Raw genomic sequence first — 10,328 nt, forward strand, 5'->3', positions numbered from 1 at the left:
GCACATATATACAATGGAATATTACTCAGCCATAAAAAGAAACGAAATTGAGTTATTTGTAGTGAGGTGGATGGACCTAGAGTCTGTCATACAGAGTGATAAGTCAGAAAGAGAAAAACAAATACCATATGCTAACACATATATATGGAGTCTAAGAAAAGAAAAAAAAAAGGTCATGAAGAACCTAGGGGTAAGATGGGAATAAAGACACAGACCTACTAGAGAATGGACTTGAGGATATGGGGAGGGGGAAGGGTAAGATGTGACAAAGTGAGAGAGTGGCATGGACATATATACACTACCAAACATAAAATAGATAGCTAGTGGGAAGCAACCTCATAGCACAGGGAGATCAGCTCGGTGGTTTGTGACCACCTAGAGGGGTGGGATAGGGAGAGTGGGAGGGAAGGAGACGCAAGAGGGAAGAGATATGGGAACATATGTATATGTATAACTGATTCACTTTGTTATAAAGCAGAAACTAACACACCATTGTAAAGCAATTATACTCCAATAAACATGTTAAAAAAAAATGTAATCCTCATGATGACCTTACAGTTCCCATTTTACAGATGAAAGAAAAGAGGCTTGAAGATAGTAACATTCCTAAAGTTTTGCAGCTAGTGAAATCTAGGTCTACCTGAATCCTGAAAAAGAGCTCTTAACCATAGCACATGTTCACTGGTTACTCATTAGTATTATTTTACACCAGCCTCTTACACATCCCTGGGGGTGGCCATACCCAGGATGTCAATGGTTCTCTGATGTGGCTTTACATCTGCAGCTCTGATCATGATGGCACTTTCACCTTTGATCTTTCATCACCATCTGCCCAAAAGAAGCCTTGTCATGGGGTTGCCAGATTCTCATTCTAGGTAAAGAGAGCAGGATAAGAAACTCTTGCCTTTGTATGTTCTCCTGTGAGCCCGACAGGGTTCAGGCCATGATACCCCAAATTATGCCACCTTGATGTATTGAATATTTCACGCTGAAGGAATTTGAGAAAAAGCATTTACAGAAAAGACTTTCTGACCTTCTCCTGAAGCAGGTCACATAACCAGAGGAAAGGAGCATTCTAGACTTTGATGACAAGGAACTCAGAGGGGAATCTGAACAGCAGCAGGCCTTGCTAAGTGTCCCACCATTTACTACACTTTTCCATTCTTCACCAAATCTAGCATAAAAACACTCAGGTTTTACTGCTTTTTCAGGTCTTTATATTCTTGTGAAGGTCTCTCTGTCACATATAATTTAAATAAACGTATGCTTTTCTCTTGTTAATCTGTCTTTTGTTATGGGATCCCAGTCAAGAGCTTAAAACGATAGAGAAAAAAGATATTTTTCGGGACTTCCCTGGTGGTACAGTGGTTAAGAATCCACCTGCCAAGGCAGGGGACCGGGGTTCGAGCCCTGGTCTGGGAAGATCCCACATGCCACAGAGCAACTAAGCCTGTGCGCCACAACTACTGAGCCCACTTGCTGCAACTACTGAAGCCTGAGCACCTAGAGCCTGTGCTCTGCAAAAAGAGAAGCCACCGCGATGAGAAGCCCACGTACCACAATAAAGAGCAGCCCCCGCTCGCCACAACTAGAGAAAACCCGCGTGCAGCAACGAAGACCCAATGCAACCAAAAAATAATAAATTAAAAAAATATATAATAAATAATGCTGCCTTTAAAAAAGAGAAGATATTTTTCCTTCTCTATAAGCATTCAGATGTCGATTGAATTCCAGACAGGCCAAGATTACCTCAATCCTCCCCAATTCTTTCAATCAACTATCTATTCAGTATAACTATTTAATAATGGCTAACATAAAATTTTAGTGAAAAATAAAAGAAGGCAATAAAACTAAAAAGGAAAGACATTCTTTTTAGTGGCTGTACAATGATTTTTTTTTTTTTATGGGGAAGCCTGACTTTGTTGGAAATGATTGATAAAAACTTTAGACTGGAAGAAGAAGCCCAGGGAATGGGGATTGAGTCTCACCCACTGGTATTCAGCTACTACCCAACAATCAAAATAATGCCTCTGATTATTGTCAAGGACTAAACCGATGCTTTTACATAAACTATTTCACTTAACAGTATTGCTGTGGGAGCATTAAATAAAGTAGTTGAGAAGGAAGCCCCAGACAACTAACCCTTTCTGCCCTTGACACTCACCATTGTGCCCCCACTACATACCCCAAAGCCAGTAGAATTAATCTCATTATATCCATTATCCTTGTTTATGTTAGTGATCATGAGAAGTCCCAGACTCACAACACATCCTTATGTACATTCCCTTTTATGACCTCCTCTCATACCCCTAACTCACTGGATCTGGAATTCACAGTCCCGCACTAACCAAATTCATCCTATCCTTGACTTCCTCATACTCAAAAGATAAACTGATTTTCCCTTAAAGACACTGCTTCCCTTCCATCCTCCTCAAATGGTGGCTGTTTTCTCACCCATCTTTCAGGTCCAGAGGTGGGGCAGATATCCTTTCATGTAATCACTTCTTTACCCTCCTTCAGCAACCTTGTTAATAGTCTTTCCCCTTCTTAACCAGCTTAGAGTTCATTACCAGTTCATGAACCGTCATGAGTACACCCTTGTGTATCCCCCTGACTTCCTTGTCCTCATTCTCCCTATCCTACTTACTTGGCCGAATCAAAGTCTGCTAAATGTAACTGTCTGTCTCTTCTCTATATATTTTCACCCACAGCTCAATGTGGATAGAGACAAACACTCAACTACACCAACTAGTGTTCCATAATTTCATGACCTTGGACCTCAATGGGCCCTTAAAGTTGCCTGGTAATCTACATTGCACTCTCCTGATCCATCCATTCTTCTGCTTCTCGCAAGCCTCCAACATTCCCTGAACCTCACTCTCAGCTTTCTGTTTCACTGAGAAAATTTTAAACAACCAGTTAAAATTTCCAAAAGTTCTCACCACCACATTTACTCAGCTACCAACATCAGAACCCACATAGTCTACCTTCCTACCCCTTAACAAAGATAAATTTTTTGTGCACCTGCCTAAAGCCAATTCCTCTGTGTCCTCAGTTCGTCTCTCTTTCTTACTCATGGCAGTACTCTGAAGTTCTTTCCTGTCTCTCCTATATCATGTATTGTTTTACTCTTAGATCATTTCTACTAATATGTAAACATACTACTTCTTCTCCCATCTAAAAAGCAACAACTAAAAAAATTTAAAACTTCTTTTGATGTCATATCCTGACATCTACCCCTTTCTTTGTTCTCCTTTGCAAAAAAAAAACAAAAAAACTTCTATAAAGAGTTATCCATGTTTATTGTCTCCAATGTCTCTCTTAATCCCATTCTAATCAGGATTTTACCCTCACCCTCCAACTGAATTTCTCTTGTCCAAGGTCAGCAATGGTTTCCATGTTCCTAAATCCAGTGTTCAGTTCTCAGTCCTCATTTGACCAGACTTAACTGCATTTAATACAGTTTATTCCTGAAATGTTTTCTTCACTTGGCTTTCAGGACATCTCATTTTTTAGATTGTCCTTTTATTTCACTGGCCATTTCTTTTCAGTCTCTTTGGTTGGTCTCTCCCCAGCCTCTTAAAGATAGTGTGCCTTAAGACTCAATACTTTGCTTTCCTTCTCTTCACTATGTAAACTCATGACCTTCATAAGTTCAGCTGGTATTAGGTCTTTAAATACCTGCTCTACCTTCAACTCCTAAATTTACATCAACCGTCCAGAGTTCTCTCTCAACTCCAGACTGATATACCCAATAGCCTACTCAGCATCTCCACTTTGAAATCTAATGGATTCCTTAAACTTAACTTTCAAAATTGAATTTCTAGTTTCCCACCCAAAACCTGCTACCTCCACTTTCCCCATCTCAGGTGATGACAACGTCATCTTTTTAGTTGCTCAGCTAAAAAATTAGAGATATTCTTGACTCATTTTGCTCCAACCACACTGGAGTGCTGGCTCTTCTTTTACCATTCAAGGCAAGTTTCCACTTTAGAGCCTTTGCAAAGATGTTCCCTTTGCCTAGAATCCTCTCTTAGCTCTTACAAGTGCTTCCTCAGTTGTTATCTCCTCAATGAAGCCAATTATAATTACTTCATCTAAACCTCTAGCCCATTTGCTCTGTCCCACCTGTAGTTTTCCCAGTTCCCCCATTCCTTTTTACCTTTTTTCTGTAGCACCAATCACCTTCTAACATACCATGCAATTTACTAACATATTATGTATTTCTTTTATAATCTGTCTCCCCTTTGCTGAATTCTAAATTCCTCGAGGGTAGGGATCCTTGCTTGTTTCGTTCACAAATGTATCTCAAGTGCCTAGAACAGCACCAGGCACATGGTAGGTGCTGCAGTAAATATTTCTTGAGTGAAAGAATAAACTCTCACCACAATATTATGAGGAAGGCACAATTCTTTATCAGATGAGGAAACTGAAACTTAGAGAATATGAGGGTCACACTACTTGTAATGGCAGGACCAAGATTCCAATCCAAGCTTCTCTCCCTAGAGTTCCCACTCACTATGCCATACCAAATGGTGTTTGCTCAAAGTGGCCAGAGGACAAAGGGGATACCAAGACGAAGGATGCCATGGGGAGTAGAGGGAGAAAGGAGAAATAAATCTTTGTGTGCCAAGCTAAACAATTTGGACTACTTTCCACAGAAGAAGCTCTGAAGTAAATGGCTACATAATTACATCCATATTTTGGAGAGATAACTCAAACAGCTACCAAATGGAACACTGGAAACCAACAAATCAGCAGTGGAAAGAAACACCAATTTTAATGGGTCTTAATCCAACTCTAATATTTCCACAGCTAAAAATGACTCTCCTTCTACTAATTCATTAGTCCGTGGTTCATTTAATCTGGCCCCCACTTTAGAAAAAGTCTGACACAGCATAAATAGTTATGAAATTACACTTTATTCATATATATTAAATATTGATAAACGAACATATTACTTTCCATTTGGGTACAATCACCATTGTCAGCAATATTCTGAAGCACCAGGCATGAGATGAGAAGAGATGCTATGTTTTTATCAGGGGACAAGTCATATCGCCTGACACACTCAAGTGCTGTCTGACATGCCATCATAGCAGTGGCTCAGAAGGCATAGTCTAAAATAGGCAGTAACTGGATGGCATCATTTCATTTATCAGCATACATTATATCATCAAGTGAAATAAATGCACAACCCACAGGGTCTTGCTTAGGTCAGCTGCCTAGTTGGCCCCCGAGATAAAGCCTTCCTTGTAATCACATAGACTTGCCTAGTTAGTCAGAAAAAAAAAGGGTCAAGTGAAATCGTCACAGGATACAGGAATTATAAATAACACATAAATTAATAGATACTCATTTTCATGACATAAAAGTTACTATTATAAATACTTTGATTGATAAGTCTAAATATATATTCCCCATATAAATAATGTAAAATATTAAATAGTAATAAATAGATTTAGATTTAAAAATTCAAATATTGCAGGCAGGATGACCATTATTTCGACGCTCTCTGGCCTCGAAACAGATTCTGACTTCTCCTCCGCTTTCTGAGGTTAGATCTTGGCGACAGGTCGCTCATCACTTTGATGAGTTCACTTATGGCTTTGCGCTGGATCTGCAGATCATCTACCTATTGGGAAAGAAAACAGCAAAATTAATTTCAGGCATACAAATCATTAGGATATTCTGCTGTCATGGTCCAAGAAAGTAGAAGTATTCCTTTAAAATAAATGATTTTCACTAGCAATATATTACCTTAATATGTAATGTTGGTTCCTTCAGTGATTAAGACTAAAATTATAATTAAATTGCTAGTTGTGCTGTAACATGGTGGGACACATTACATATCCTTTAATTTACCACTACAGAATTCTGAAAATTATATAGCAGAAAGAGCCCTGAAGTAGTGACAAAAAAATGTGTGTTTGAATTGTGTGTGTGCAATACATGTGACTTTAAACTAGTCACTTAGCCTCTCCAAATCTCTGTTTTCTCCTCTGAACAATGAGGAGATTGTTTAGACGACCTCTAGGCTCTCTACCACTTCTATCACTTTGTACTTAGTCTTTGTTATAAGTATCAAATGAGCTACTATAGCCAATGGCTCTCACCTTTGGTGTGTAGAAGAATAACCTGGAGACCTAATGAAGAACTCAGACACCCAGGTGTATGAAATCAGACTAGGCCTGGGCCATTGTGTAGTTACTAACATCACCAGGTGATTCAGGCACCACCAAAGTTTGAAAACCACTGGTATAGGTTCAGTACTTTGTAAACACCAAGTCCAAGTTGGATGAAAATCATAATTTTTAATTTCCCCCAAATTAGGTCAGTCTCATCATTTCCATAATGGGATTAAAAATAAACGCTGATCATATTTACATGACAATAATCAATTACTGGTATATAACACTTAAAATTAGGAATGAAAGCAAATTTCCCGGTACCCTGCCTTCCATTCCAGCAAATTGAACTATTTTCTCACTCTACCCAATAGGACCACTTAGGTGAAGTCATGCTTCATAAAATGAGGACCATTTACTTTCATCTTTGCTCTGCCACTAGATGTCTTTCTAAAGTTGGAAACACTGCAGCCACCTTGCCACATTTCTGAGAATGACTGGGAGATTCTAGGCTACAGGACTAAAAGGCATAACATGCCTTAAATATGTTCGCAATTGAGCAAAAAAAGACAATGGTTGAGAGCTCACTCAAGACTGCCCATTGTGAAGCAGGAGGCTTGGAGCTTCCGGAAGGATGGGACCAACAGTTTTTTTTTTTTTTCAAGGCCCAGTTACAGCAGAGTAGAAAAGTTTCTACCGGGTGTGTGTTTACAAGTGATAAATTGAACTTTCCAGTGTTAAAAGCATCACCAAGAAACTAAGAGGCTCATCCAGGACTGAACAACAAGCCAGAGGCAGCACTGGGCTAGGAATAAGTGCTTTTTCATCCTCTAGCCTGCAACCAATGGAGATCTGCTGAACACCAGAAAACATTACCAGTGGAAGTAGTAATGGTCTTATAATTTTTCCAAGCCACTTATACCATCGAACGTACTGGAGACTAGAGAAATCTTGAAGAGCAAGCACTTATTTCAGTTCCTAGGAGCTTATGGGAGATTGCTGAGAGGCAGTCCCAGTTATAGGGAGAGCTGGGCACAAATCCTGAGAGCACAAGTCATAACAGGACCCCTCCTCTTCTCATTCAAGCCTATTTATACCAAAGCCAACCCCCCGCCCCCAAAAAAATCTGGAGGCCTTTGTCTCTTAGATGAAATTTTGGAAAATATGACATCTTTATGCTTCAAAGTTATTTTTCAGCTTCTAGAAACCATAACTTTAAAGACTCAAGACAATTTGATAAGAGCCTAAGGATTTCTCCAGCCAAGATGTTCTAGTATCCAAAAGTTGATAGAACAATTCTTTCATAAGGTATAAATTCTACCTATTTTCTTTTCTATAAACAAACACTCTCTCCTCTACTTGGGCTGCACAATCTGAGAGGTTGACCAGAGTCTGGTTGTAGGAGGGCCTTTGTCTCCTCAAAGGTCATACCTTTCTCCTATCTCATTCTCATTCTCTATCCATGACACTATAGAATTTTAGAGCAAAGAGACCATAGAAATTATAGTGCACCCAACAGGCTCCTTTTAAGATGAGGAAACAGCCCCAGCCAGGCCTGTGATTCATCTGAGATCACACATTTCTTTGGCGGCTGAGCTGGGAGGAGCAACACACATCTTCTCCCCATGCCCTCCCACTGCTCTTTCCATTAAGACATGCAACCTCCTATTCAAAGCAAGAGAATTTCCAACACACAAACAAGGGGCAATGGGAGAACTGCTTTTCAATATTCCCCCCACTTCTTCACTACTTCTTTCTCACTGATTTGTTCATTCACCTATCTTTGTGCGATAATTCCAGTATTTTCCCAAATCACAAATTTAAGTGACTCGCATAACTGACTTTGCAAAGTCACCCAAAACACAAACAGAATTGGTAAAGAGGGGTTTTGGCCACAGGTTCATTTCATAGCTTTAACAACTGTACCCAGTAGCTAATTTCTACTTTCTGGGAATGTAGTGCTTTGCAAGAGCCTCTGCAATGAAAACAAAACAAAAAAGAATTAAGATCATCTCACCGGAATTTGAATCAGCTTTTTGAAGTCATCCAGTTTCTCAGAGCTGCCATTTAAGAACTTCTGAAACATGTCCTGCTTGATGATATCCATGCTCCTTTGAATGATCTGGTTATCTTTTAAGTTTTCAAAGAGTTTGAAGTAGAAGGAGACGATTTGGCTCTGAATTATTTTTTTGTCACTCTCCTTGGGAGAAAAAGGCACAAAGAGAAGTTGATGTGAATTTATCCATCAGAAAATAAGCAATAGGAAAATTAGCCAAATGGAAATGTTCAGCTTACATCTTTCCAATTCTTCAAAATTTCTAAGAAAAGAGGCCCACCACCAGCCACATCTGGGGTACTTGCATTCTGAGAAAACAAAACAAAACAGGAAAAAATTGGTTTACAATTAGTCCATAAATTGCCCTAAAACTGGACTTCAAGTTTTATTGAACTTGGATGCTGACAACGTGCACTGATTTTCTTTTCAACACTCTGTTTAGTTCTAACAATGTTTTCTCAAAAGCTATCATGTTGGATACAGCCAACGACTATCATGCTATTTTAGCTTTCTTATTTACTAATATAACTTCACAAATGAACTCAACAAGGCTGATGATACTTCAGTTGTCCCAAATAACTATAGTAAGGGACAGAAAGTATTTTTAGGTCTAGTAAAAAACCCCAGCAAAACCATCTCACTATAAAATACTGCCCCGCTATGGTACAAGTTTCTATAACCTCTACCTGTGCCCTCCTATAAGGTATTACGTCAGCTTTAAAAGATAGCTTCAGCTGTAATTATAGTCGCTAAATTTTGGACATATAATAAAATATTTAAAATGCAAAAAGCTATTTTAATTAACCATAGGTAAAAATTTTAAGAAACTCATAAAATGAAAGAAAAAAATGTTTAAATATAAACCAGATTAAACTCCTACAAAAAATCTCAGCAAATGACTACTCCAAGAGTAATTCACGGACAATCTGAATGGGACAGTAAAATTTTAAAACCACTTTTTGGAGAAAAAGACCTGTAAGTGTTTTTTTTTAAGCCAAAGCTTTAAGGACCTCATCTTCTTTAATTGATCAGTTATTTCAAATGACCATTTTTAATGCTAATCTTGACCTTCCTTTGACTGTCACCATCATAGCAGCCTGAGAAATCAGAAACAAAGACCTAGTCATTTTTTCAGTATGCATACTACTTGACATCATAATTGAACGGACTCTCATCACAAAATTAGCAACGCTCTAAACTATACCCATATTATGCCCATCTTTTGGAGGATTCATGAATCACCACTAAATCTCTATAGCAAATTGAGCAGGGAGTTAAAGCATTATCTAGATCGTTTAGTCAAAAAAACACATCCAGCCAACAACAGTCACAATAACACCAAGTCTTCTCAAGATGACTGTGGGCTAGAGATGAGAGCCCATCATAGATACAATTACAAGTCAACATCAAACATCAGTCATTTCAACCACAAGCAAGTATTATTAAAAGGTCATACTTACAAAATATTCCTTTAGGTTTTCTATTTCTTTAAAAAATGGGGCCTGGCAGTAAGAGCCAGAAGAACCCAAAATCACACACAGCTGAAAAGCTAAGAAATAACTGGTATATTTCATTGTTTCGGAGAGAGTTAGGCGAAGTAGTTGAAATCAGTAGCTCCTGTATTAGGTTGATCAGGTCCCAAGGACGTAGCTGATCTCTCTTTTCTAATAGCTGATCTGCAGATGATCAGAAGAATGTACTGTGTCTCCTTTTGCTACTGGTATTTATACCTAGTTGAAGTCTCATCAGGATTACGTATTTTCACAAGTTTTTTAAGATGAGATGGTGACAGATAGACAGAGATGCTAGTTAGTTGGTATTAATAACTATGGTTTTGTGGCATTTTGGTGTTGTAGTTAGAGTTTCCTTTCAACTCCTTGGGTCTTTTGACGAGGAGACAGACCCATCATGCCCACCTGTGCCATTCTTGTGGGATACTTTGAAAGCACTTTCACTTCACACCATCCAGGGATTGGAAATTTTTGTGCACCTCCTCCCTTTGCCCTTGTAAAATGTTGATTCCTCATCCAGAGATTACATTGATCATTCATTTGTGGTCGGAAGCAAGTAAAAAAGGAAATTCTAGGGGCTCTCAAACCTTTACAGAGGGGGTGCCTCTTAAAATTTTTCTTGCAAATGACCAG

At 38.7% G+C, this 10,328-nt stretch overlaps 1 protein-coding gene across 1 annotated transcript; it reads right to left on the reverse strand.

Annotated features, from left to right (window-relative positions):
• Positions 1-5,500: 5,500 nt before the first annotated feature.
• Positions 5,501-9,758, reverse strand: IFNG (interferon gamma). Its single transcript, XM_068560586.1, has 4 exons — positions 9,645-9,758; positions 8,424-8,492; positions 8,146-8,328; positions 5,501-5,635 (listed from the first exon to the last, which is right to left on the reverse strand). The coding sequence occupies exons 1-4, from the start codon at positions 9,756-9,758 to the stop codon at positions 5,501-5,503; spliced, it is 501 nt and encodes a 166-aa protein (XP_068416687.1).
• Positions 9,759-10,328: the final 570 nt, after the last annotated feature.

The sequence above is a fragment of the Eschrichtius robustus genome, chromosome 13 (genome assembly GCF_028021215.1).
Source record: "Eschrichtius robustus isolate mEscRob2 chromosome 13, mEscRob2.pri, whole genome shotgun sequence".
NCBI lineage: Eukaryota > Metazoa > Chordata > Mammalia > Artiodactyla > Eschrichtiidae > Eschrichtius > Eschrichtius robustus.